Here is a 26,580-nt window from a genome sequence, read left to right on the forward strand (position 1 = left end):
GTGTTGATCAGCATATTTTGCCAAAGTGTTATTCACAGCGAATTTGCTACATTCGCGTTCACTGTTGTTTTGTTGAATTATTTACTGATAATTCAGCCAATTTAGGGGAATTTTTTTTTCTTTTTTAATACTAGAGCTCCATATTGCTTTGTGAGTCCAGTGCGACATCCTCCGGAGCTGTAACAGCCAACATTGATGGGACCGCTCCCCAGGTATATAATGCTGATCATTTGCATTACAGACGCTGTGGGATGAGTTATATGTGCTTTTAGCCAAATGGAGAGGCGAGTGCCCTATGCATGCATTATAATTAGCCACAACGCGAGGTGAGGGTGAGAACAAACTTTGAAGGAGCCTGACTCTCACCATATACAGAGGAGACCCTATGAAATAATAATAATAACAAAATATTTATTACTATTTACAAGACGTTTCTATCTTGTTGATTGAATAAATAGTCCAAAGTATCAACACACAGTTTAAAGAGCCTTTGATACAATTTAAAAAAAATAAAAACGAGCCAGCAGTTTCAATCATGACACGGCACTTTGAATTTTCTGCCTTTAAAAAACCTACGTGTTTTTTCTGACTTTTGACTATAATTTCGGCATTTCCACGTTGTTTTGATGAAATATATGATTATGTGTTTCTGACTGCGTTCTTTCTTCTTTGATTTTATCCAGTCTAATCTAGTTCAATTAGTCTGTCCCTATTCAATTCAATGCAGATATCACAAACATTTCCATAATTTTGGGGAATTCTCTGGCAAATGTTCGCTTATCACTACTGTTAAGTACTGAACTTTTCTTTGATAAAACTAAAGGTGATATTCCCTTATCCCTCCCCCACCCAATCCCCATATTGTATTGGGGAGATTTAATAAGGTATTTGTGCATGTGTTTGAGTGTCTTAATCATTTATCTTTTGTAGTTTGATATGTAATAAACGTTAGTTTTCATTTTTAATTTACAAAAAATATACAGTTCAGAGCTTTAATTTCATGTGTGTAAGAGAGTGAAGTTAATTATTCATAACTGGAGACCCTGTCCCATTTGCAGCTGTACAACCCAAATATGTGTTGTTTGTGCTTTCATCAAATTTTAATGTATCATATAAATGAACATTAGTTTGATTTGCCAAGCACAACAAAAGCTATAAATGTAATATTTATTTGATTTCAGTAATTAAATATTCTATTTTACCAGCCCTGCTAACTGTGAATCTGAGATTATGTGCTTCTGTTAATGCATTGCATGTTTTATTTCTTGATATTTACCTTATACATGTCTGACTTTTTCAAGTACATAAAATAAAAACTAAATTTTTTATGAGTACAAATTATTAAATGTGTCATAAAATATGTTTTGACTCTTGCATTCTTTTAAGAAAAGTAATATGAAATGTGCAGCATTCATTAGTTTTTCTGACAGTTTCCAGAATCTTTTTTTCATTGCATAATCTTTTTCTTGTTTACAGACGTAATATATTTTTTTTTAATGTTCTTTCAGTTTCTGTTAAGATTTTTAATTTTTCTGAACTTTTCCATTATAGCTATAGCCAACATTATTAAGGCAGGGATGAGAACCAGTTCATTTCTGGGCATGCTCAAATACACACCTGGATCCACACACATGGGGTTAATATAGATATACATATTAACCATTTGTTAAAATGTTTATGATAAACTATGCAGAGAGAATCCTGCACAGAATATGAGAGAAAGAACAAGCCTGTGCAAACACCACACAGCCAGTAACCAAGCTAGTAAGTGAACCGGCAGGACTAACCAGTACCCTGCTTCACCTTGACAAGTCTTTTTTTTACATATGTAATTGTGATTTAGTTACTTAGACTTAATTGAAACAAGACAGGGAAGGCTGAATGGAAAACTAATCCAAGTCTTTAACATTCCTAAAGGTGTTGATGACATTCATTAAGTAGAGTTCTTTTTGATTAAATTGGAAATCACTTACTTGATGGCAACATTGAGAAAGGAGTTGCATTTAAGACTGAAGTCCGGAAACATTTCTTTAAAGGAAGTATATTTTAGGAGTCCTGAACCATCTACAAAGTCATGTAATTTAAGCAGAAATGTTAAAGAAAATTAAAGTATACCTGATAAGATATTGAGATTACCTGGCTATTAGCTAACCATAAAAAACTTGATGATTTGAGTGGTGGTTTCTTATATTCATATGCTGTGTTCTCATGAAGTAGTCATTTATTTTGTCTGCTCCCTTTAGGTATTCATTCACTACTGATAAATTCTCTAGAAATTTCCAGTCTGTTTCAAAATAATACAAAAGGTTTTTTTGGCTTGTGCTGCATGAGAGAGGATCAACCATTTATGGTGCAGTACATTAGAGACTTGCTTCTCTGCTTAAATTCATTGGCTTGGAAAGGGTCCTGGCTTAAATCGTCTCACAGATTTGAGGAAAGTGAGTGCAGATGGTGTTGTCTAATCTCCGAGTGAGCAGTGTGAGGTGGAGCTGGAGGCATGAATGTGTCAGCAGTAGACTTTTCAGAGCTAAGATCATTGGAGATTCATGGAAGGAATCAGGGAAGATTGGAGTAGTGGCAGCAGTACTGAAGAACAATGTAGGAAGGAGATGGTCCCCAGCACAGCTTGCATGACAGAGTGAGGCAGAGATTGTGTTTCTCAATGACAATAAAATAACATAGTAATCTCACAAAATGAAATACAATCCACATACAATATAATCCACATACAATATAACCATTTAAGGACAGTAGTAAGATATAAACAATGAAACGCGAATGAGTATTCATAAATTTCTTTTATTGTTTAGTGGGCAAAGTGCTAAATGTATTATACTGTACATAAGTAATTAAGGTGATATATGATAATGATGATGACTACTCAACAGCAAGATGTACAGGTTTTTGCACACTGTAGATTGCAACCAACAAAAACTACTCAATAGGTCAATAAAAATGGGCTCTAAGCTTAAAGCCCCAGGATTGATGTGGAAAGTTCAGGCTGCACATGCACACATGAGCAAGGGTATATCATTAAACATTGCAGTTCGAAGGGCATGCCCAAGAAACCCAGAATTTGCCCGAAAATGGCAGGCACAAAGAAAATTTTACAAAAAGTCCACAAAAGTATTTTTTATATAAGAAATTGCTTTGAGAATATCATGGAAAATTAGAAAAGTTGTATTATGACTACTGAGTTGAATATGCAATAAACATGCCAACAATGTTAAATTATTGAGACAAATGTAATACTTATGTAATTATTGCTGGGAATGGGGGAGTGGGTTTGGGGGCTTTGTAGCTTGATCGTTGTAGTCATTTTGGAACACTGTATAATCTCACCTTGAAGCATGGCCTAATCATCATTTTTACATTAATTTCATATACATTTCTGAATCACTTGTGCATGAGCTTTAGCACATTGTTTTTATCTTCATTTTTTTAGGATATTTTTGTTTTGTGCTACTGTTTCTTTGTTGTTCATGTCTGTTGCTTTTTCAGCTTTTGTTTGAGATTGGTGCGGTTTAACACAGATTGTGAAGTTAATTAAGTAGGACAGGTGATGTCAGGAAATCATATTAATATTTTTTCAGGCTAGCAACAGCGCTTTTTAAGGGTTGTTGCTGCCAAAATTCAGGTGATTGTGAAGCTCATTTATGTGTATTTTTATTCTTATGTGCCAGTTAGTCATTACACACTGTCTAGTCTAGATGGAAACAACAAATACTTCGCTATTTGCATATTAATGTAAGAAGATGGCAAGCCTATGAAGGGATGGTATGGGGTAAGTTCATAATTTATGAAAACTTCAAAATACCAAAACATTGATAGTGAGTTTTTACAGTTTCCAGCCACATACTTATATTGATATTGACATGATATTGGTTGCTTGAGTTATGCTGAATTTGGACTATTGAAGGAAAGCAGGCAGAACTACACATAAGTCTGAAACTCACAAAGAAATTGTAACACTTGAGTGGTTTGTTCTTCACCATCCACTCAGTAGCCCAGATCTTGTTCCATCATATCTCCATCTGTTTGGAACCCTTTAAAAACCCCAATTAATGGTTAAATGTTTGATAAGGTTGTTATAGAAGTGAGAATGTTTTTGTGAGTTTAGGATTCAGACTAGTTCAAGGAGGGGAATATATGCCCTTGTTTCTTTCTGTTGAAGCTGATATAGTGATTAAGTAGAAAAATAAGATGTGCAGCAAATACAGTACATATAGTTTGTTCACACAATTGCATAATAAATTACTAGAGTTTTAAAAAAATTGTGCTGCAACACTTTCTGGGCAATCCTTGTAGGTGAAGTGGTCTCCCAGACTAATATCTGCAGTAATGATGTAGTCAAGCATATGCATAATATTCTTCCACACATTTGATTTATTTGCATATCAAATTTTGCCTATTATTTCTACCAGCACACATGCTGAAAATGTAGAAGCTGTCATCTATTTATCGATTTTCTGCACAGTGTTCCTGGAGGTGGAACCTATACTTGCAGCAACTCCAATAAGATGCGACTCCATCCTCAACAGGACAGCTGTCTATTGTGAGGCACTTATTTATGCCTACTTAACGTACATATATGTAGAGATGCCAAACAACTAAATGCCATACACCTTTAGAGGAGGATAAATCTGTTTTGTCAACTCTGGTTCTATTACTGTATTTCTGCTTTGCAACAAATCATTTATTTTAATGAATGTTTTCAGGTTTTATATCTCTCTATTATAAAAAACAAATCCTGGAAAAGCAAGGCGATGATACATGATCTTCTCGGAAGTTCTCGGAAGACATTTAAAAGACAAAAGAGACTTGCCATGGAGTGTCTTGCGGGGAACGTAAACATGAGACTTGGTGCCAAGAGATTGTCCCAGGGTCGTCTCGCGGGGACACAGAACATAAGATTCTTGCAAGACACGCCCTACTTACAAAAGATATCATATAAAAGCACACCCATCAAAAACACTCAGACATGTAAAAGCACATAGGAAACACACATCCTGTGCTCTCAGCACATATAAAGCATATAAGGACAATAGAGAGAATAGAGACCCAAAGGCGTTGGAGAGAAAAAAAGCAGATAAGAGATTATGAAAGCAGTGGAATTTGAAAGGCTCAAACAAACGATGGTGCAATACACATGCAGAGAAAGGTACAGAATATGAAAGCAGTAAAATTCAAAAGTATTGTAGCGTCCCAGCCAGGTTGAGACCTTTTTGGTTTTAAGTGACTGTTCAGTCTGATTAAGGGAGGGCGTACAGCACGGAAGACTGATAGCGGAGTATTGATTGATGCGGTGGGGGGGCAAGACCCGGGGGAGGAGGGGTTGGAGAGGGTGCCAGAAAGTTGTGTTTGGGTTTAGGAAGCTGGCAGTTGTTCAAGTAAAACTTTTGTGACACTTTATCATGTCAGTCGCTATAGTATCAAAGAAAAGATTGCATTATCGCAAACAAAAGGTGATTATTCATCAGTACCAGGTGTAATTGGAAAAAATAGCAGGACAAATCGAGGTCAGAAATAAAAGGCAAGAGTAGACAACAAAGTCTTTTCGCATTCGCATCATTCAATGGACAAAATGTGAATTTACACAATAATGGATCATACACTATGAAAATCTGTGGTCCCGGAACAGTTAAAGCAACGACAGGTTGAATTTCAAAGAATACACAGTTCGGTCAGGTGTATATTGATGATCATGGAGAAGCGATGCAAATTTTTACAGGCAAAAGAAAAGGTAATGTATATATTCCAGGAATAACATTACACACCAAAGGAGATCGTGATATGCCATTTGTATTAAAATGTTTACAGTTTACAGTGAGAATAGCTTTTGTTATGACAATCAATAAATCAAATGGGACAAACATTAGAAAAAGTCAGATTATTTATTAGAGAAACTGAAACAATAGTCACTCACAGGCAGTTATACATTGCGTTGTCACAATGTGTCTCCAAAAAATATTGTTTTTAATGAAGCTTTAAAGTAAAACTGCAAATAATGAAATTGAAACAATTCCAAAGAAAAAAAACACTTTAAAAATTGTATATCCAATTAACCAAACACAGGGGTTGGCGAGCGAAGAGAGCAGCGGGCAATGGCCCCTAGTGAAATATAATTTGAAAACACAACAAATTGAAACTTTTGATTATGTAATATAATATTACAATATAATTGTTAATAAGATTTATTTGACTAATTACAAAATCATAACACTACTGCAACAAAAAAAATGCATGTCTAAAAAATATGTGTTTGTGTTATTACAGTTATAGAGCAGCTCTTGGAATTATATATGAATTAAACAGCATTTATAAATTTCTATATCAAGGGAATATAAAAAGTTTTTTGGTCATGTTATTGATTGTGTATTTCATGCAAAGTCACCTTATAAGAATTTTGCATTTGTTTATGTTTATACAGTATATGTACCATTTCTGACAGGTGATATTTTATGAACGTTGTATGTTCACTTCTGTACCTTTCAGAGTTGCATTTATTTGTGAAATTTTATGTTGTAGGCACAATTAGTTTAACTCCGACGGCCTTTACTGAACTTCTAATTAATTGTGCTAAGACAGCTGCATTTTCTACCTCTTCATCTAGGTTTTTAGTCAGTGGTGATAAAGCAAAAAAAAAAAAACACTTCAGCTATAGCAGCATTTCTGATTACATTGCACTAAATATTATTGTTTGGGTTAGTACTTTGCCCAATTCTGAATTTAATGCCATAATTGTAAAAAAGTGGATGAATGCAGGAATGTATTTAATAGTGGTTTATCAGACCCAAGTGTTTTGTTTTGCTTTTATTAATATTCAGTATTTGTTTGTCACCCTCTTATTATAACCCTAATCCTAGTCCTAATTTTAACTCTAAGCCTCTTATCCTCTGACATACATTTGTAGCATGTGATGTTGGGATATACACTACCAGACAAAAGTTTTAGAACACCTCAGTTTTTTCCTTTTTTCTTTACATTTCGTTGTGTGAAATGCAATGAATGACCTAAAATGGTGAAAAGGTAAGCAGTAAACTGCCAGAGTTTTAAATTCAAAGCTTAGGTTAGCAAAAACGAAAAATAAAAAAAAAAACGAAATTTCAGAATATTACAAATGAACCTTTTTCAGTGTGCAACTAAAATGTTACAACCTAGATGTTGTTCAGCAGTTAAAGTAAATTAAGCCTTGTAAGTTGAAGAAAACAATTTGCACAGGTATCCCTACTTAGTAACCCTCTGCCTCTATTAAAGAAGAACTGAACCAGACTATATTACTACATCCTCTTAAGTACTACTAGGACAATATTACACTGTAGAACTTGTAAATTCTAATGGCAAAAAAATGGCAATTAACAAATGAAATGAGCATTATTACCCTTAGAAGTGTAGGCCTTTCATTTTTAAAGAAATGACAAAAAATCAAAGTGTTAGTGATCACATTGTCCTACACAATCCAAAGGCAAATGAAAACTGGAAGAAACTGATAGGAAGAGATCTGGCAGACCTAAAGTCATAACCCAATCAGAAGACAATATCTAGCATGATAGGCACCTCACAGCACAACAGTTTCAAACACAACTTAACAGGGGTCAGTTTCTACTGTAAAGAGGAGACTTTATGCTGTAGGTTTGACAGGACGAGTGGCAGTATTCCTTAAAGGATAAAATAGGGCCTTGAAATACCAGCTATGGACTACTGCAGACTGGAAGAAATTCTTATAGACCGATGAATCTTCGGTTCATCACACAGAGTGTTTGTACACTGTCAAGTTGGTGAAAGGATGGTTCCACAGTGTTTGATACTAACTGCCAGAACTGGAGAAAGAAGTGTGATGCAAGACTCGGTGACTTGCACAGAGTGATAGCATTCTGAATCAAAAGGACCACAGTTTGCCTGTTACATCAGCAAATATAGTAGTGGCTTCTTTGATGAATCAAACACTTGAATAAAGTTTTGTACACATAATGATTCCTTGACTTATTTTTTATTTGCCATTGTTTTATTTCTTCTATGCCTTGATTTCATGAAACTTTAAGATATTAAATTGAATGCATTTCCATAAAAAATGAAAAAACTGAGGTGTTCTAAATCTTTTGACTGGTGTGTACACATATACACTCCTACATGCACTACCCATTGGTTTTGTATTATGGTTGAAAAGCCTACTTTTAGGTTAATTTCCTTTGTTGCATTTGTGTACTGTAATTTTTTATAAGCTCCACAACAGAATGTTTGCCTCCTCATAGGAAGATTTAATCTTGTACATTGTTGCCAGGATGACCTTCTTATGATGTCTGAGTAGATTAGAAAGATTATTTATTGTTGACATAATGTTATGTATAACAATTTCATTAAATTATAAGTAAATGTACAGTATACATTGCCTTGTGAAAACCTTCACATCCTTGTACATTATTTGGCATTCTATTTCACATAAACTTAGTCCATAAGGCATTCAAGTACTTTGGTTTACTGGTGTGCACAACCTACAATACACTATGAAAAAGAAAAATATTGAAATCTTCAGAAAGTAATTAAAAACAAAAATGCTGATTGCATACATTTTCATGTGTTTTGTCACAACAGCTCTAAATTAGGTCATCTTACTAAGGCACACAATATGTTAAATATCCCCAGTCTTTGTTATATCATAGTGCTTCAATACTTCAGCATGAAGACTCTATAAACTATTTAATTTTATATAAGCAAACCTGATATATATCAATGATATATCAAATCTCCTGTACTAAAATCATCCATACCACCTCTAGGCTCCAGGTGTTGCAGGATCATTTTTACAATTGTTAAAAGAAAACATGGTATGGCTCCACCAAGACAGTACCTCTGTTGCCTCCTTTCTCAACAGTCATTAGCCATGGGTTACATAAACTGGTAATGTAGTCACTGAGAGGACCAAGCATACTGTAAGGATTGTACTCATGAGGTTGAGGTTTAGAGAAATGTTTAATTTTAAATAGACTCATGTAGTTGTCTAATACAGTCAAATAAGGATACCTTTCTATCACCAACAAACTTATAACACGGTATAGTGGTGCTAGCAGAAAAAACTCTGGGGATTATTATACATCAAATAAAAGAATGGTGGTGCCATTGTGAGGCACTACCTGTTGCTATAGTCATGAGAATGGGGAGAGGATTCACCTTTCAACAGCAATTAAAAAATCAGCATTAGATGGGCTCAGTAAAAAATAAAGTGAATGTCCTCAGATACAGAATGAGTCAAAAGTTCATAACTGAATCCAGTAAAAAATCTAGAAAGACTTAAATTATGTAGTCGACAGATGATCAGCAAACTAAAAAACGCTGCTCTGTCAAGAACACTGGATCATCTCAGTGTGCAAAATATGTTACAACTTGCCCAAAATCACCCATGGCATCAGCTGCCACAAAAGAAGCTTCTACCCCAGGTTGTAGACTCGATGAGTGTGCAATCAAATGACTTTTAGATTTTATTAGAAGATTTCAATATTTGTTCTTTCACATTAAAAATATGGTGTTTTGTTGTTTAGATCAGTGAAACAAACTCTTACATTAGTGCATTTTGAATTGTATTTTTTAGGCAGCAGAGTGTGAAAAAGTAAAAGGGTATGAAGACTTTCACAAGGCACTTTATATTTTAAACATCTGGTTCCTGAATTGCGCCTGTGTTGCCGCCGGGATAGGCTCCGGCTTCCCATGACTGTGATCTGGAAAAAAAAATATCTGGTAAGAAAATGAATGAATGAATATTTTAAAAGTTGGTTTAAGTTGTACCGCTTTTAAAAAAATCAAATTATTTTTTGTAAGGTTTCCTAATCTTTGGGTTCTTGATCTTTTGATAGTTAAATGCTATTTTACTGTAAACATTTTTTAAAACAGTTTCTGATCTTGTGAATTCTAGTGTTCCCCACCAACTACAATTTTTTTTGCAGGTTCTGAAAGTATACATTAGTATTATACAATGGTGTATGTTTCTTTTTTTAACAAAAGGTGTAATTCAGAACACATCAAAAGCAGTACAGACGGATGGTGACATGCTGTCCAGTGATTTTCCCTCACCACCTCCATCTACAGAATCAAAGAGTGTCTTTCAAGAAAAGGATGTCTCTTCAAAGGCAAGTCAATTCATAAATGCCAGATTTGTTCATGATTTTAAGACAGCTAGTGGTACAGGTTTTTTACGGGAAAATGAAAAGAGTAGTCAGGTGTCCTATATACTACACATTGGCAAACAACTAGCAGAATGTTTAAGGTTTCCATTACACATTCTCAGTGCCTATTGTATGTCTGGTAATGTGTGCTCTAGAGAGACAAAGAAGTACTAGTTTTGCCACTGTGCCATCTAGGCATCACATAAAGTGTTTTTATTTTTAATTTTTTTTCTGATCACATAGACTGGTTTTTTTTGTGTCATTTCTTTCTGACTGTTGACTCATATACCTTCTAGATCTTTAGATGGTAACATTAGGTTTTTAAGAGATTTCTTTGTTCATCTTTCAGTCAGTGTGTCAGCTGAGATTTTGACAAAATTCTAATGACCTTGGAAAAGTTGTGGAATGTCCAGTGAACTTGACATCACAATCTAATGGATTTTGTAAGCTCCATTCACCTGAGCATGATGTGTTTCCACTTAATTGTATGTTCAGACCTTACTAAACCAAACTGGACCAAACAGAGAGGCTTCTCTCTGTAATGATGTGTTAATCATTTGCAACTTACTAGTGCCTGTAATTCTCTTCAGATAATAAAACATGCATTTTCAGCTACAACATCTGCAACCATGGCCTGCCCCTGTAGGAGCCACCACTGAAAAAGCCAGTCGATTCTTCACACTAAGAAATTACATGTACACCCACCCTTTCTCTCATGGTTCAATTTAGTACTGGAAATAAGTCTATGGTGACAGACAGGAGTCCCCAAAGGGAAAACACACGAGCAAATGAAATAAGATTTACATTACTGTAGACTACACTAGATAGACTATTAATTCAAAGAGGACATTTAGATGCATACAGCAGGAGGAACATAAAAAACAAAGATTTAGTTTGTCCTTTGTTCTCCTCTGCAGGAAAAGATGGCTTGATATAATCTGGATGCAAAGAGCAAAACTGCAAGCCTTTTTTAAACAAACATCTACCTTTTCTTTATTTTTGTTTTAAGTCTTTAAGGAAATTTGGAAACCATGAAAGAAACTTTCACCATGGAAGTGATGCATATGCTGTTTTCAGTAATATAAAACAATAAGATTTTATAAGCACATACAAACAAAATTGTACCAGTTATCTGTAGTAGTGCAAACAGTGCATTGAAAAAGAATGGTCCATAATATGAGATTTTTTTTCAAATAGCATTAAACATAACTATGCTATAGATGATGTTCCATTTCCATCTCTTTATTATTGATTTGTAAGTGGAAAGATTTTTTTTTTTTTGGAACGAACTTAATAAGGGTCCTATTGTCTTCTAATTCTCCACTATGAATTGACTTGCAAAGTATTAGCATTGTATTATATATAATTAATGTATTAATATTTATTTAGTATTACTGTTGTACATCACATCATTGGAAAGGTAAGTGCCTGAATCATTTTCTCATGAAACTCAATTAAATTATTTGGTAGCCCTGGACATTCACAGGGCCTAGTATAACAAGTTTTGAACATGCAAAAACACTTCTAATGCATATTTGTTAAACAAGGAAAATTACTTGATTACTAATCTGAATTCCCCATACCTATTTGTACAACCAATAGGACTGACTATTGCCAAAATGTAGTTGTGTTATACAGGGGAGCAACTGCCTATACTGTGTCTATTTCTCAAAATGTGAAAATAAAACCAAACAGAGTCTTGTTTATTTATAATATTCTGTCGTTAGAAGGTCTTACTGAAACTGCTAATTTACAATATATATTTCAAATTATAAAAAAATAAAAATTTCTTATTGACATTAGAAAAAAATAAAATAAGGAACAAATATATAGTAAACACAATGATCCCCTCTCTTTCCTCTGTGAATTTTTCCTACTGCCAGCTCTAGTTTTCATAATGTAATCCCCAGTCTCACATACCTCATAGATTTTGAATACAACAACAAAAACAATAATTAATTTATTGTATTTATATATTGTATAGCCCAAAATCGCATAAGGAATGCCTCAGTGGACTTTAACAGGCCCCATTCTTTGACAGCCCCCAAGCCTTGACTCACTAAGAAGACAAGAAAAAACTAGCCATGCAGCACTGTACAGTGTTTCTTGTGGTAAAGTACATGTACTTTTAAGATTAAGACAGAATTGCATATATTTAGAAAATATTTAAATAGTAACCATTATAAATGTTAACAGATGACAGCTCTACTATAAAATCAAGAGCCTGTCTTCCTAGGACTTGCACAACAGAATAGCTAGATTATAAACAAACGTTTATGAATTATATATTGTACTGAATATTTCCAATCTTACTACCCATTAATATGCTTTTCCACTGTTAAAGTATGGAGTGAGCTGAATCTATCAAATAAAAGTTGAACAAATTACAGTATATCACTGATTTGAATCACAGTACCTAATATATGGCAAAAAAAAAATAAATGGCAATGCAGACTTCACAGAAATCTTTTACACTGTATTCTTTACACAGACTCAGAAGTATTTTCATTTCTTAAAACAAGCTACTGTGCTTATATGCTAAGGTTTGTGTACTTCATGAAATATGGTGCTAACAAATTTAAAAAGACTTAACATTGTGCATAGTTTACTTTGAAATGTGCATTTTTAAATTAAGTGAATTTAATTTACTTACAAATGTTGGTGCATAGATAATTTAATGGTACTAGGGGGGCTTCGCTCGCCAACCATCCCCCACAGCCTGCGCTATGCGCCAGCCACTTCACGTCTCTACCACTTGCATATGTGGATTTCACTTTCGCCAAACAACAAATCTTTTAATTCTCGTGGATACGCCTCTTCATTGGTAAGAAACACTACTTTTCCCTGATGGCAACACAAATTAGACGATCTACAAGTCTCTGACTTAAAAGTTTAAATCTGAACAATATATCCGATCTCTTTTCGCTGTTCTGTTATTTCACTGAGTAATAATTTCCATTTGTTTGTGCTAATGTGATCTTTACCATCATTTTTTTGAGACTTTCGAATTTTAGTACTTTAATTATCTCTAACCTGCTCTGCATGTGTATTGCTCCAACATTTTTGAATTCTTTACAACGTTCTAAGTTGTCATCTACTCCTTGTCTTTTATTTCTGGCCCCAGGTGTGGTTAAATCTCTTGGCACAAAGTCTCGTCTCACAGGACGTGAAATATCTCTCTGAAAAGGTCACACACATCTTGTCCCAGGCTAAAAAGTCTCGCCACGTCCCAGGATTTTTTTTATTATAATAGAGAGACTATGTTTTAGCTCATTTGTATTGCTTGGAATTTCACTTACTCTTCTGCATTTTCATTGAAGTAGAATAATAAAAGGATAAAAATTGAGCTTATGTTCTTCTTTTTGGTGCAGTCAACTGAATTTAAATTTCTTTTAGTCCTTGTGACTGGGTGATGCGAGAGGAAACCACATTACTAATAAGTGTTTTCATCTTAGTTATCACTCTTGAACAGCTAATAAATACAATTTACCTTCTGACAGTTTGCTTTTTTTTAAGTTTTAAGAATATCATATATGTTTGAAGAAAAATAGATGTTTATTATTCATATGACACATTTTACCTGATCATCATGTATGTTTAAACAGAACAATGAGACAGAAGAGAAAGAAGCAGAGAACGTTCTGTTGGCTGCCAACGAAAAGCTGAACCGTGAAAAAGAGAAAGAAGAAAAACTCAAAAGAGACCGTGAGCAACAAGACCTAGAAGAGAAAGTAAGGAAATTTCGAGAAGGTGAGAATGAAAAAATCCTTGATATTAAAAACACTCTGTTAACTGTTAAAAATCAGTTCAATGATGTTCCTCTGCAGAATTATAGACTGCGTCTATAAGATAGTGTGAGCAGCTGGACATTGTGGGAGAAGCTGCTGCTACATATTGAAAGGAGTCATTAAATTTGTTTGGGCATGATCAGTCCAACAGGAGAAGTACTAAGCAAAGCCCACTGAAAACAAAATGTAGACACTTGTACAGGACACACTGGAGGAATTAGCTCTCAGCCAGCCAGAGAGTGCTTGTGATTGCCATGGGGCAGTTGCATAGCCCAGTACTATGGCAGCTATAACCTGAGCAGAACTATATAGTATTTGACCTTTCAAAAAAAGGGGATATTGTAAGAATAGACAAAGAAATGAATGTATCTCAGTAAGTCATTGATAATAAAGCTCCAAAATAAACAAAATAGAAGTTGACAACCTAATGTGAAACTTCTTTAATAGTACGTAGCAAAAAGAACATGTAACCTCAAAAAGGTTCTCTGTTGTTTCCTGCAAAAGAGGCTGAGAATTTTAAAATGGCAACCTTCAAACACTGCAGCCTCTTCATTTTGCTATGAAAAACTCAGTTTATCCATTCCTCCTTGTCATGCAATAATGTCCATCTATCCATCCATTATCCAACCCGCTGTATCCTAACTACAGGATCACGGGAGTCTGCTGGAGCCAATCCCAACCAACACAGGGCACAAGGCAGGAAACAAACCCCGGGCAGGGCGCCAGGCAATAATGTCTTGTGCACTATATGTAGAATCAACATTCAAGTTCAGATACAGTTTGAAGCAGATTAACTAAATAATACAATTATAGTGATTTTATATTTACAGTGAAAAAATAAAATGTATATAAAGGTTTATCATAAATTATGTTTATCACAATAAAAAGTATATTATGGGATACAGTATATAAAATTGTTTTCTGAAGGAAATGTGCTTTAACATTTTCTGAGAGCTGGACAGCACAAAATTAAAACATTTGACAATTTGGACTTCCCAACAAATTCCCTTCTGCTCATTTCGTATGAGCTTTTTGACAATCCACAAAGCAGACTTCATAGATTAAACGTGCTCTCCTCTAACAGAAATCATATAAAAATAAATGTGTACAAGAGTAAAAAAAAGATAAATCCACAGCTTTCAATACTGCCATGCACTGTGATGACTGTCTTTATTCAGCTTGAGTTTTCACAGCACCTATGTCAGTTTAACACATCAAAGCATAAGTAGTTAATGTGAAGCAGAAATACACCAAATGTCTCATATCGGAGTTCTCTACTGACTTATAAATTACAAGTAAAAATGGTTACAGAAAAATATAACATATTACATGTTGTGGTGGTCTGGTTTGTTTATTTTCTGTGTATTTTGTTTTTCAATTATTTCTTTGATTTTTCATGTTTTTTGTTTTCGTAATGGCCATGGGATTCCTGTAATCCACGATGGCTTTGACGTTAACATTATTTTCGTGATAAAATGTATACTGAGAGCAACATTGAACCAAGGTTTGTGGAGCAGAGAGCCAGCAGCCTTAGCTACTGCACCACAATTCAATTTTGTATTAAGTTGGATAGCTAAAAAGGTGTATTAGTAAGCAACCCTAAACACAAAAGAAGCCCAAACAGCCAGTGAGAATGTCAGGAATAAGATGGTGGGGGACAACACAAAGTAACAGCAAAACACTGAAAACAATAGACCTACTGGTTCTCCAGGCTCATCTTAATTCTCTCTTCTTATATTAAATACCTTGTTTCTCTCTCTCTCTCTCTCTCTCATCTGCCCCTCTACATCCAGTTGGTGAACACTTCCTCTGTTATCATCCCAGCCTCAAGACCCTGATTGGTTCTGCTTGGTGGCCTATTTTAATTCTAGTTCTGAGAACACTTTACTTGTGATCCCACCTAAAGTACTTTCAGGGCATAACTCACAATGTAAAACGTCCAGAGGCCATGTTCCTTAAACAATTCCTGAACAATTTTTGCAGTACAGCAGGGTGCATTGTCCTGCTAAAAGAGGCCACTGGAATACCATTACCATGAAGAGGTGTATGTGGTTTGCAACAAACCTGGGTAGCAAACATGTCAAATTAGTTTGTGCTACAGTACCTTTCTGCGAAATTGGACCAGACGGTCACAGATGGGCTAACCTTCTCTCTCCATGTATGTCAGTGAGCCTTGGCCGCCCATGACCCTGTTCCTGGTCCACCTGTTGTCTTTCCGTGGACCACTTTTGGTAGGTACTAACCATTGCATACAAGGAACACCCCACAAGACCTGCTGTGTTGGAGATACTCTGACTCAGTTGTTTAGCCATCACAATTTCGCCTTTGTCAAATTCACTTGGATCGTTACGCTTGCCTTCCCTATTTCCCAGGTGCCATTGTAACGAGATGATAATATTATTCACTCCATCTGTCAAGGGTTTTAATGTTGTGGTTGATTGGTGTTCAGTGTGTGTGCATTTGTGTGTGTGTCTTTATACACCAGCAGGTGTGTGTGTTTTCCTAGGTGCATTTAGAAGAATCAACAAATGATGTTATTGTTTAAACATAGTTCAAAGGAGGGCAGCACTACTTCCAAAAAACTGAAATGTGGGAATATTTTAACAGCTGAAAAAATAAATAAGCAGAAGATGGTGAAAAAGTGACTTTAGATATCACTGTTTTCTGTGCAAATACCTGTTAACATCACAAAACATTATGCACAATGTCAGGAAAGTTAATATGTTATTGAGATATCCTGAATTCCATTTTGTTCATTTTAAGATGGTGCCATTATATGGTGGAAATGATTGACATATTGACTATGAATGTCCTAGTATTAATAGATTTTAAATCACAAAGGGGAAGTTAACCATTTTTGACATGTAGACTCACTGTAATACATGTGCCTATGTTAATCTATACTAATAAAAGGCAAAGCCCTCACTGACTGACTGACTGACTGACTCACTCACTCATCACTAATTCTCCAACTTCCCGTGTAGGTAGAAGGCTGAAATTTGGCAGGCTCATTCCTTACAGCTTACTTACAAAAGTAGGTTTCATTTAGAAATTCTACGTGTAATGGTCATAACTGGAACCTATTTTCGTCCACATACTGTAATAGACTGCAGCTCGATGGCCGTGGGAGGCAGAGTTGCGTCTCGCATCATCACACCTCCCACGTAATTGAGTGCCTGCCCATATAAGGTAAATATTCGCGGGTCAAGGACTGTGCCTAGCATATTCATAAGTAAAAATATTTGAATCATAAACTGATGTTAATTATATTTTATCCATGAATACTTATTAAATAATTCCAAATAGTCTGTCCGCTTCCTTTCATAGCTTTTCCGATGGTTGTGCTGCTTCCAGGCATGTATTTTCGTATTAAAGCATTTAACCAATCACATTTCAGTCATCATTTGTTGCCAGGCAGAGAGGCCTTCACAATCAGTTGTGCAGGCACTCTAACACAGAATAAATGTTGATTTACCTGTTCCTTCAACCAATCAGATTTTGAGTTGGTGTCAGTAGGGCCCTCTAGCAGGTGTACAGCAACGTCACCGTATTCAGACCCATTGATTGGATAGAAGCTGATATGAGGAACTCTACGAGGCCACTGAACGCACTAAGCGCTCCGAGCGTCCTCGCGCGCACTACGGCCAACTCCATGGCAGGATTTTGGACAATATTATTTGCCAGACACAGACCAGATTTCAAGACCACGAAAACCTGATGTTTGTCACGCTTCTCGAGCCCCAGAAGTTTCGGGAATACAAGAAAAATTTCACGCATGCAGCCTTCTCCAGTTTAACACAAGAGCCACGGAGCGGTTTTTGATCTGTCTCGGCTTAAAACAGAACTGACTGTATGTATGGATGATTTTGCAGGAAAATCTCCCACTGATCTCCTTGACTTCCTTCATCAGAAAAATCTGAATGAGAGCATGGGGCAGCTGTTAACATTGGTATATTTGGCGGTGACCATTCCCGTGTACACTGCTTCTGTCGAGTGGACATTTTCATCCCTAAAGCGAATTAAAACTTATGCCAGAAATACGACAGGGCAGGTTTGACTTTCAGCATTAGTTTCGATGGCGATAGAGACTTTTTGATGGAACTGAAGCGCACGGATAATCCGTACGACAGAGTAATTGAACTGTTTTTGAGGAAAGAGAGGCGGATGGATTTTGTTTACAAATCTGAATTTTTGGTGAGTAAAATGTTGAGATTTTCCTAAATAATATTGCAAGTTTATGAGTTATTATTGATGTTTTTTATGTGTGTCACGGCTGTGGCTGTAGTAGAAAAGAACTTGCCCCTGGCTTGTCTATTCAATAAAGGCATTTATTGTGGCTACAAGAGTTATCTTATATATATTAGCAGTTGGAGATCCACAAAGGGAGAAAATGAATCACATATCATAAAGTAGTTTTTATTCCTGAGCTTTCAACCCTACCAGGGGTCTTCATCAGAGGATAATGCTTAGACTTACAAGAATCAAAGGCAATATATAGCAATACCTTACGGGGTGGCTAGGTCCGTGTGTGAGGTTGTTGGGAGTAAAGTCTTGTTTATTAAGAATAAGTTCTTCTTAAGTTTGTATATGCTGGATTTATGTCCAAGTGTCTGTTGATGGCGTTCAGGATTCAGCCAGCTCTCTAGCACTTTTATTATTGGCTTTAAATTTTACTTGTACATCGTCCCAATTAAATGTATGTCCTGTTGATTTAGTATGCTTATAGATCTATAAGCGCGTGCTGTTTGCATTATTTGACAGTAAAACTATTTATATATATATATATATATATATATATATATATATATATACACACACACACACATACATATATATCAGCGCTTCCCGATTAATTTTACACTTGCACCCCCTGTGACGGACGATCCCGATTTCGCACCCCCTTGGTTTGAGAAGAAGTATGAAAAAATATGAGGTTAATGCAGAAAAACATATCAATCATCAATAATTGTTTTGGTAAAGCCATACTCAGTGTAATCCTCCTTCCATTTTCAATTTTTTTCGTGACTAGCCATGATTAAATGAACAGTAAAAAAAGTAAGAGCAAAGCGATGGTGACTTATTGAGGCAGGCAGGCGAGAGCACAATAGCACACAGGCTCGATATAGTGCACGTCAAGTTGATCTAAAATGCGCAATCAGATTCGAAAAAATATATCTTTTTCAAGTTCTATTTGGATATAAGTAGGTTCTATTTAGTTGACAGAAATATCTTTGGTAGGAATGTAAGTTGAATTTAGTCTTTAAATTTCTATGGTGAAGAAAAATGTATGCAATGATGACTAAATTTAACTTACATTCCTACCAAACATATTTCTGTCGACTAAATAAAAATTACTTATATTTAAAATTTAAATAGAACTTAAACAGATACGTTCATAATACCCACGCAGCACTAAGTGCACGTAAGAGCGAGAGTCATCCGTTTTAACAAGCAGCGTATTGCACTGATACGAAATAGCCTGCCCATTTAATTATTTAGGAAAGGACAGATAAATTAAGATTTTATACAAATAATGTTTTTCATTTTTCTTCCTCGATGGGTTCTGGCACCCCCAGCAACAGCTGCTCGCACCCCAAAGGGTATATATATATATATAGGTATATATATATATATATATATATTATATGTGTGTGTGTGTATATGTATGTGTGCATATATGTAGATATATATATTTATTTGTTGATGTATGTGTGTGTATATATATGTGTATGTGTGTATATATATGACAGCAACACTCATAACAATGAGTCATAACTCAAAACAATTACATTGACAATCATGTTACGTTATTTTCAAAATGTTTCCTTTTCTTTTTCATTACTTCTTTAACACACTACTTCTCTGCTGCGAAGCGCGGGTATTTTGCTAGTACTTTAATAAGTGTGAGATGATTCTCCTTCATAGTAGCCCAAAGAAGCGTACTATTTATTTAAATACCTTGAGAATGCACCACACTTTTTCCTGTGACTGTAAATTAAGTACTGACATATTTATCTCAAAGTATTTCAGTAATTTGAAATGTGTTCATATTTTCAGCTTTTGGAAGTACTTTGTATATACTGTATGAATAATATATATGTTTTAATGTGTTTTACATAATAAAACTTACCATTTGTCAAAAAAACGTAAATTTAAAATTTTCCTGGACAAACACTGCAGTTTTGATCAAGATTATTTCAGTAATCAAGTTACCAGACTTATCTGGTGTATATATTCCTGTGGTGAATTCAGTAGTTTAATATTTGCCTTTGAAGACGTTGTTTTAAGCAAGTAGTATCATCAGCCTTGGTGGAGCTTTATTGTTTCTGTAACAAAGAGTTCACGTTAATAAGTGTCAACCCAATAGCACATCAGCAATGTTACTTTAGTAGCCTTGTCTGCTGCATGCAGTGGTAGGCTATGCTATTGAAAAGTCATTCATTAGTTTGTTTCGTTACATTTACAGTATTTCTTATTTTATTTTATTATCATTGGGATTTTTTTTTTTTTTTTGCAAGGTTAAGATGACATTTCACAGGGTTTAGACTAGTAAATTGTCATTGTTTACCCATTCACTACACACACCTATCCATACTCCCACTTACACTAATTTGGAATCACCAGTTCTCCTAAGCTGCATGTATTTCTGGGTGTAAGGGGAAACTGCACGTTCATTGAGAGAAATGTGAAAACTCCGCACCAGGCATAAGATTCAAACCCAGGATCCTTGACTCATGAACCAGCAATGTGCTGCTGTGCCTTCCTATATAAGGACAACTCATCTGCTCTGTATTTAGCTTGATAGTAAATTTGCAGTGCTAATATTATATGGCTTTATATTTCATCACACCAAACATCTTCAGAAACTATGCAGCATGTGCATAGTTTCTTGCTACTTAATATTCTTACATATGTGAAGACTCCACAGTGCTGACATGAAGCTGACAAAAGGACAGAATATGTCCTTGACACTTGAAACATTTTGGAAAAAATCATTGAAAACTTTTTTTGTTATCAGTAACATGGAAGGCATGTTTTTGGAAATCAAAACTTTTGCTGCTTCAAAGTGGATAAATTTTTTAAGGTTTAATTATATTCATTATAGATTTAATAATATTTAAATATATATTTAATATATTTTTCTTTTTAAGTTTCAACAATGCCCTGTAGACCCTATTGTAACATGTAGCAATGGTGTTTTTTCAAACTTATAAAAAATATGTTGCCTAAAAATACAATTTCCAGTGGCAAATTATTATACCATAGAAATCAGGTTTTACTCCATAGTTTGGTTATGTTTTTTATCTAAAGCTCATATTCTGTCAAACATTAATCCCACTTTAAATCAACTTTTCCTTGAAATTGGCCTGTTCAGTGCTTTAAACCAAGGCGTTAGGTGTTTTGTGACTCTCCCATCCTCTAAGTCATCATACTTTTTTGTGAAATATTTTTAATTGAAATATCTATTTATTTTTTTAATTTTTTTAATGCAATATAAATAATATGAAATATTATATTCATGATGACTGACACAGTTAAAGTTTAGAAGCATCACTGACAGACATTTATACAATATGAAACACCATACTAGTAGCTGCTTTTTTATTTAAAATGTTGTGGGAAGCCAGAGTTTCTCGCAACAAGAGTCAACCTGAGCCAGAATGCCAGTCCATCACATGGCACACTAGCATGCACACACACTCAACAAGGTAATTTAGTGTTACCAGTTAACCCAAAATATGGGCGATTCTGTTCAATGTTAAATTTCAACCAACTTTCAGTGAACATACCAAATTATATTAGTCTTTCATACCTCTGTCTGCTGTTTTTACTGTCAAAAAAGTCTTCTCCTCTAACTACTATAAAGCTTATAACTCCATGCTGGTCTAGTCTCAAGCCATAAATGCACACACATGCATATTCCCTTTAGAGCATATTTAAGTATACAGGGAAATTTATTATTATTTTGTGGTATTGAAATATTTTAGAAATTGTTTCTATACTACTGTATTGAGTTTAATCTTTTAGAATCATAAGTGTATATTTATAAGTAATGTTTTTGAATTTTTGATAGTTTTAGATAGTATTGGTGAGAGGTTTATTATAGTAATTTAAATTATCTGACATTGGCCTCCATTTTCTTACTTATAAATAAGACAAATTGGTTTTGATGTGGATGAATACGTAGTAGACGTCAATCCGACTGACACACAGTACAGTACGTACTTTTGTCTCCGTTTTCAGTCATTTTGTGCTATCCTACATACATTTCATTGAATGTATCTGACAGTACGCACACCTTGGCAATTAGATCCATTACTTAAGAAATTCAATTGTCAGCTGGCAGTTTAGCTGAGCAGAAGAATCAGCAGTTTGTAATTCCCACTGTCTGTTCCATCTCGGGGAGTATAGTTGCCAGACAGGGACAGAGACACTCTGAGCAATCCGTGAGCAGAGATAGCATGTGTCTCACAATTGTAAGTAGTGATGGATCCAGTATGCCTTTTTTCGACAGTATAAATTACTGTATCATTACCAAAAACTGTAGCATGTTTAAAAGTAAACTCTACATGCTTTTGGATCAGTTCAGTTTACGTTTAGGTTAAATTATTTATTGTGTAATTTAAAGGAAAACTCCAAAAGTACTGTATATTTTTAATACATTACTTCACCATGTAGTTTGTAGTGATGGCCAGGAAAAAATGTTAACCTCATGTTTTCGTGCAAATTTCATAACAAACTTTCTGATAGAAAGGGCCAACAATGGACCAAAGCAACCAATCAACAGAATCCATGAAGAAAATCCCACGGTAGTCATGCTGCATACAAGGCGCAAAATGCATGCATTTTTTGCTCAAATTTTATTTACAAATGCTTTCAGAAAACAAGTAACAGTACTTGCAGAAGAAACACATTCACATGGGAACAAGCTTTTGAATTGAGGACTGTTGACTTGTTGATAAGCCTACATAACAGCTCACCATAAAGACAAATACATGATTGTTTTTTGTATTTGTCATCTAATGCTTCACTTAATGCGCTATATGGTGCCGTAGTCATTGTTATTGGTATTGTAGTAGGGAGAACTTAATTGAAATGTGTACATATTACAGAAAAGTATAATTAAAAACAGCACTGTGTTAGCTAATTGATTTATTGGAATTTTTAATAAAATTATCTCCTTTATTAAAACTTCTAAAATTACTGTATTATTATCTTAACACAGTTCTCCATGTACTATATATTTTTGGGAAGAGATTTTCATGTGTTTTTTTCTCACATTTTAGATTGGGAGAAGGAGGAAGCTGAGAGGAGACTCAAAGAAAATACTCTTGAACAGGAACAGCTTAACAGGGAGGAGAGAGAAAGAATTCTAAGGGAGCAGGAACAACAGGACATGGAAAGGATGGAGGAAGAGCAAAGAAAAAAAGAACTGCTCCTTGCTAAGATGAGGGAGATTGATTTGGAAAAAGACAGTTCTGAGCGAACGTCCAGTTTTACCAACTCAAAAACAACAGGACCAGATGAGCCCTCTGTGAAGCTCACCCAGCATTCAGACAATGTTGTCAATGGTTTTCCTTCTCATGCGGGTAATGGTTCTGTTCTCAAAACTGATGCCTCTGGTCGTAGAGGTCTCAAGAAGGCCAATGCTGGTGAGCCTGTCACTTTTGGCAGCTACTCTCCATCATTTGGAAAAGTAACAGGAAGAACAGGGTTCTCTAACCAAAAGAGTGAAATTGCTGAAGACAAGCACAGCTATAGCCCTGATTCAAATTTTGGTAAAGACAAAAAGTCAAATCTCATGCAGCAGTTGTTTGGAACTACTGTTACTGCTGATGTCTCCACCAAGAATGAATTGTCTAGCCCTTTAACTCTGAGTAAAATTACACCAGATCCTGGAAACACTTCAGTGTGGGAAAAACAAGGGCTTGGCACTAAAAATGAGGACGGTGTCATTATCAATAATGGCTTAACAACCAATTTAGCTAAAAGCCGCTCACGTGTCTCAGCAGGCCGGCCTTTCTTAAGGGCAGTCAATTCACTGGAGGATGATCTAGAGGAAGTTACACTTTAAGGAAAGTCTTGTGTTCAGATGCTTTGGTAAGTTTTAGTTTTATGTCAAACAATGGCCTGTAGTCAGCATACAATTTTATCTTATGAAGAAATCCAACGTTTACACTTGCACAGTAACCAGCATGTGACTTGGGTAGTGTTTTGGGACTAAGTTATATTCAACCCATATAAAATTTTCTACTTGCACTGAAGGAGGATTGAACTGAAGGTAACAAGCTTAAAGTGTAACTTATATTCCATCCAGTAAATGTAGAATTTACTTTCTTTTAGTTCAAATATATAGTTTTTTAATGTTTTATAGTACAAGTAAAATGTCTCCTGGAAAGTTCTGTTAATCTTATTTAATCAAAACAAAGCTAGCCTTATAATTTTCTAATGAAACTATACCACATAGACAGTTTTTTCCTTTGAATCAGGTAAGCTGTGATGTTTAGAATGTATCCACATTTTGAGAATCTCCTGAACATTTCAGGCAATCAATGAGTGATTCTAAATAATTTTATTGAGCTATAAACACCAGGTTAATGACCTGTGAGTCACTGTGTGTGGTCTTATGAACAAGAATAACAACAATGAAGGCACTGGGGGGATTGTGTTCCATGTGATCAAAATCTTGATTTTCTGTTTTTTCCAATGCAGTCTTAAAATAAGCAATAATGGATATTAATAATAGAGTTAAATGATATTTACATGTTCTTTAAAATAAAATAGCCTTTACTTATATTGCAGCAGTACTGGATACTCTGAAAGACATTTTTGTCTGCTAAAGAGAATGTTTTGGCCCAAACAAAATGTGTGGTCAAGGTGGCCGTAAAACATCTCTGAGGCAGAACTCGTGTTTTAGCCATGTGCTACTTTACATTTAACTCTGACTTTTTTCTTTTGTTATATTAATATCGAGATCAGGAAAGGTAACCACCAAGACAATGAAAGCACTGTAACTGGGTGTGTATATATGAATATATATGTATATATACATACATATACATGTACATATACATGTACATATATATATATATATATATAAAATATATATATATATATAAAAATATATCATTTGTTCTTCTGAAGAGAAAACTGCAAAAAAAAAGGCCCAACTTATCATATCTTCCAAAACAAAGGTTACTTAACAATTGACTGAACACCAGTCCACTTAGAGTACCACTCCCGGAAACTAAGAGTCCACGCTCCAGTTTTTAAGTAAGTAAATATGTTAGGAAGTTTACATATTTATAACAAGGCTAATCCTGATTACTAGAAATTAAAACTTGGTTCTATTTTGGATGCCGATAATTAAAGCACTCTATTTCTATGTTCCCATTCTTACCTTTGGCTACATGCTGTGATTTGTGTCTGAAAGAATAAGATCGCTGTTATCACTAGGTAAAACGTGATTTCTTCCAGGCCTATGGAGCTCACACCCTGCAACTCAGGACACAGTTCAACATTTTGGAAGGGTCATGTTTATAGAGTTCCCCAGGGTACTTTCTGTAGCAAGTGAACAGTGTACACCCAGGACACACCGAAGGGAGTATTGCTTTTCATGCAGCAGGAGGAGTCGAGGGTGATGCTGGGGATAGGAAAGTGTGGGCAGACCTGCATAGTAAAATGCCTCCATGATCCTAATCAACACAAGGGAATAAAAAGAGGAGATAATTAAAATCATTTTGTATGGTTTGTATATTTTTGTGGATTCTGATGTTCTTATTGTCTGTTGTTATTTATTTTAATATGAAATTTTGTGATTTTTAATAAATTCTTTGTGATTACACCTTTCATAATTGTTTTCTTAACTGATTAATTGCTTTACTTTTTTTTTGATAACTTGATAAGTGATGTTGTATTTGCTTCTGCATTTAGTATACCCTAAAGGTGTAATGGAATTAAATCTATTTAACTAGTTTTTTTGTATTATATAAAACTAGCCACGTGCGCCCAACTACGTTGCACGTGTTAAAGTTGTCTGTGAAGGGCTACCTGTGTAAACGCGGCTGCCAGTCATGAACTGGGCCCTTCGTCGCACAGCATTATGGTTTTTTATAAGGGAAACAAAATTAAAAAAGAAAACCCTTGGATATTGATTCGATAGGAACGGCCCACTCGGAATCACTATCCGAATCGTAATTATGTGGTGGTGTAGGAGCATTTCTGCTTCTGTCCGTTCACAGTCCGTCTCGTTTTCACGACGCTATCGTTTCCTCTCACGATGTCTTCTCAACCTTTCCCCAATCTCGCAGGTTGCTTTGTGGCAATCCAAAGAGTAAGGCAATATACACGGAGCAATGGTTATTAAAGGGTGACACATAGGTATCCAGGCTCTTTAAAGCATAAATAGGGATCACTTCACTGACATGTGAGCAAGCCACAGTTCAACTGTGAGACGCACAGCACTCGCCGGCTACAATGTAACAATAATAATTTCCGGAACGTGCTGTTACGTTGTCATTCATTTTACCCACTGTCTTTCTTTCATTCATATGTTACGTAGGCACGTACCTTTTATTTTCGGCAATCTCATTCTCTAACCAGGCCTCAGGAGCTAACCAGCGTAACACTGTCCA

At 35.2% G+C, this 26,580-nt stretch overlaps 1 protein-coding gene across 4 annotated transcripts in view; it reads left to right on the forward strand.

The window, feature by feature from the left end:
- Positions 1 to 24,986, forward strand: part of lca5 (lebercilin LCA5) — a 142,376-nt gene extending 117,390 nt beyond the window's left edge. For all 4 annotated transcript variants that reach the window (XM_039747767.1, XM_039747768.1, XM_039747764.1 and 1 more), the window contains 3 exons: positions 9,997 to 10,121; positions 13,763 to 13,907; positions 23,233 to 24,986. In XM_039747767.1, the coding sequence (XP_039603701.1) occupies positions 9,997 to 10,121; positions 13,763 to 13,907; positions 23,233 to 24,020 (1,058 nt within the window). In that variant the 3' untranslated portion in view covers positions 24,021 to 24,986. The remainder of the gene's footprint in view (positions 1 to 9,996; positions 10,122 to 13,762; positions 13,908 to 23,232) is intronic.
- The last annotated feature ends 1,594 nt before the right edge of the window (positions 24,987 to 26,580 follow it).

This window comes from Polypterus senegalus, chromosome 3 (genome assembly GCF_016835505.1).
Source record: "Polypterus senegalus isolate Bchr_013 chromosome 3, ASM1683550v1, whole genome shotgun sequence".
In the NCBI taxonomy this organism is placed as follows: Eukaryota; Metazoa; Chordata; class Cladistia; order Polypteriformes; family Polypteridae; genus Polypterus; species Polypterus senegalus.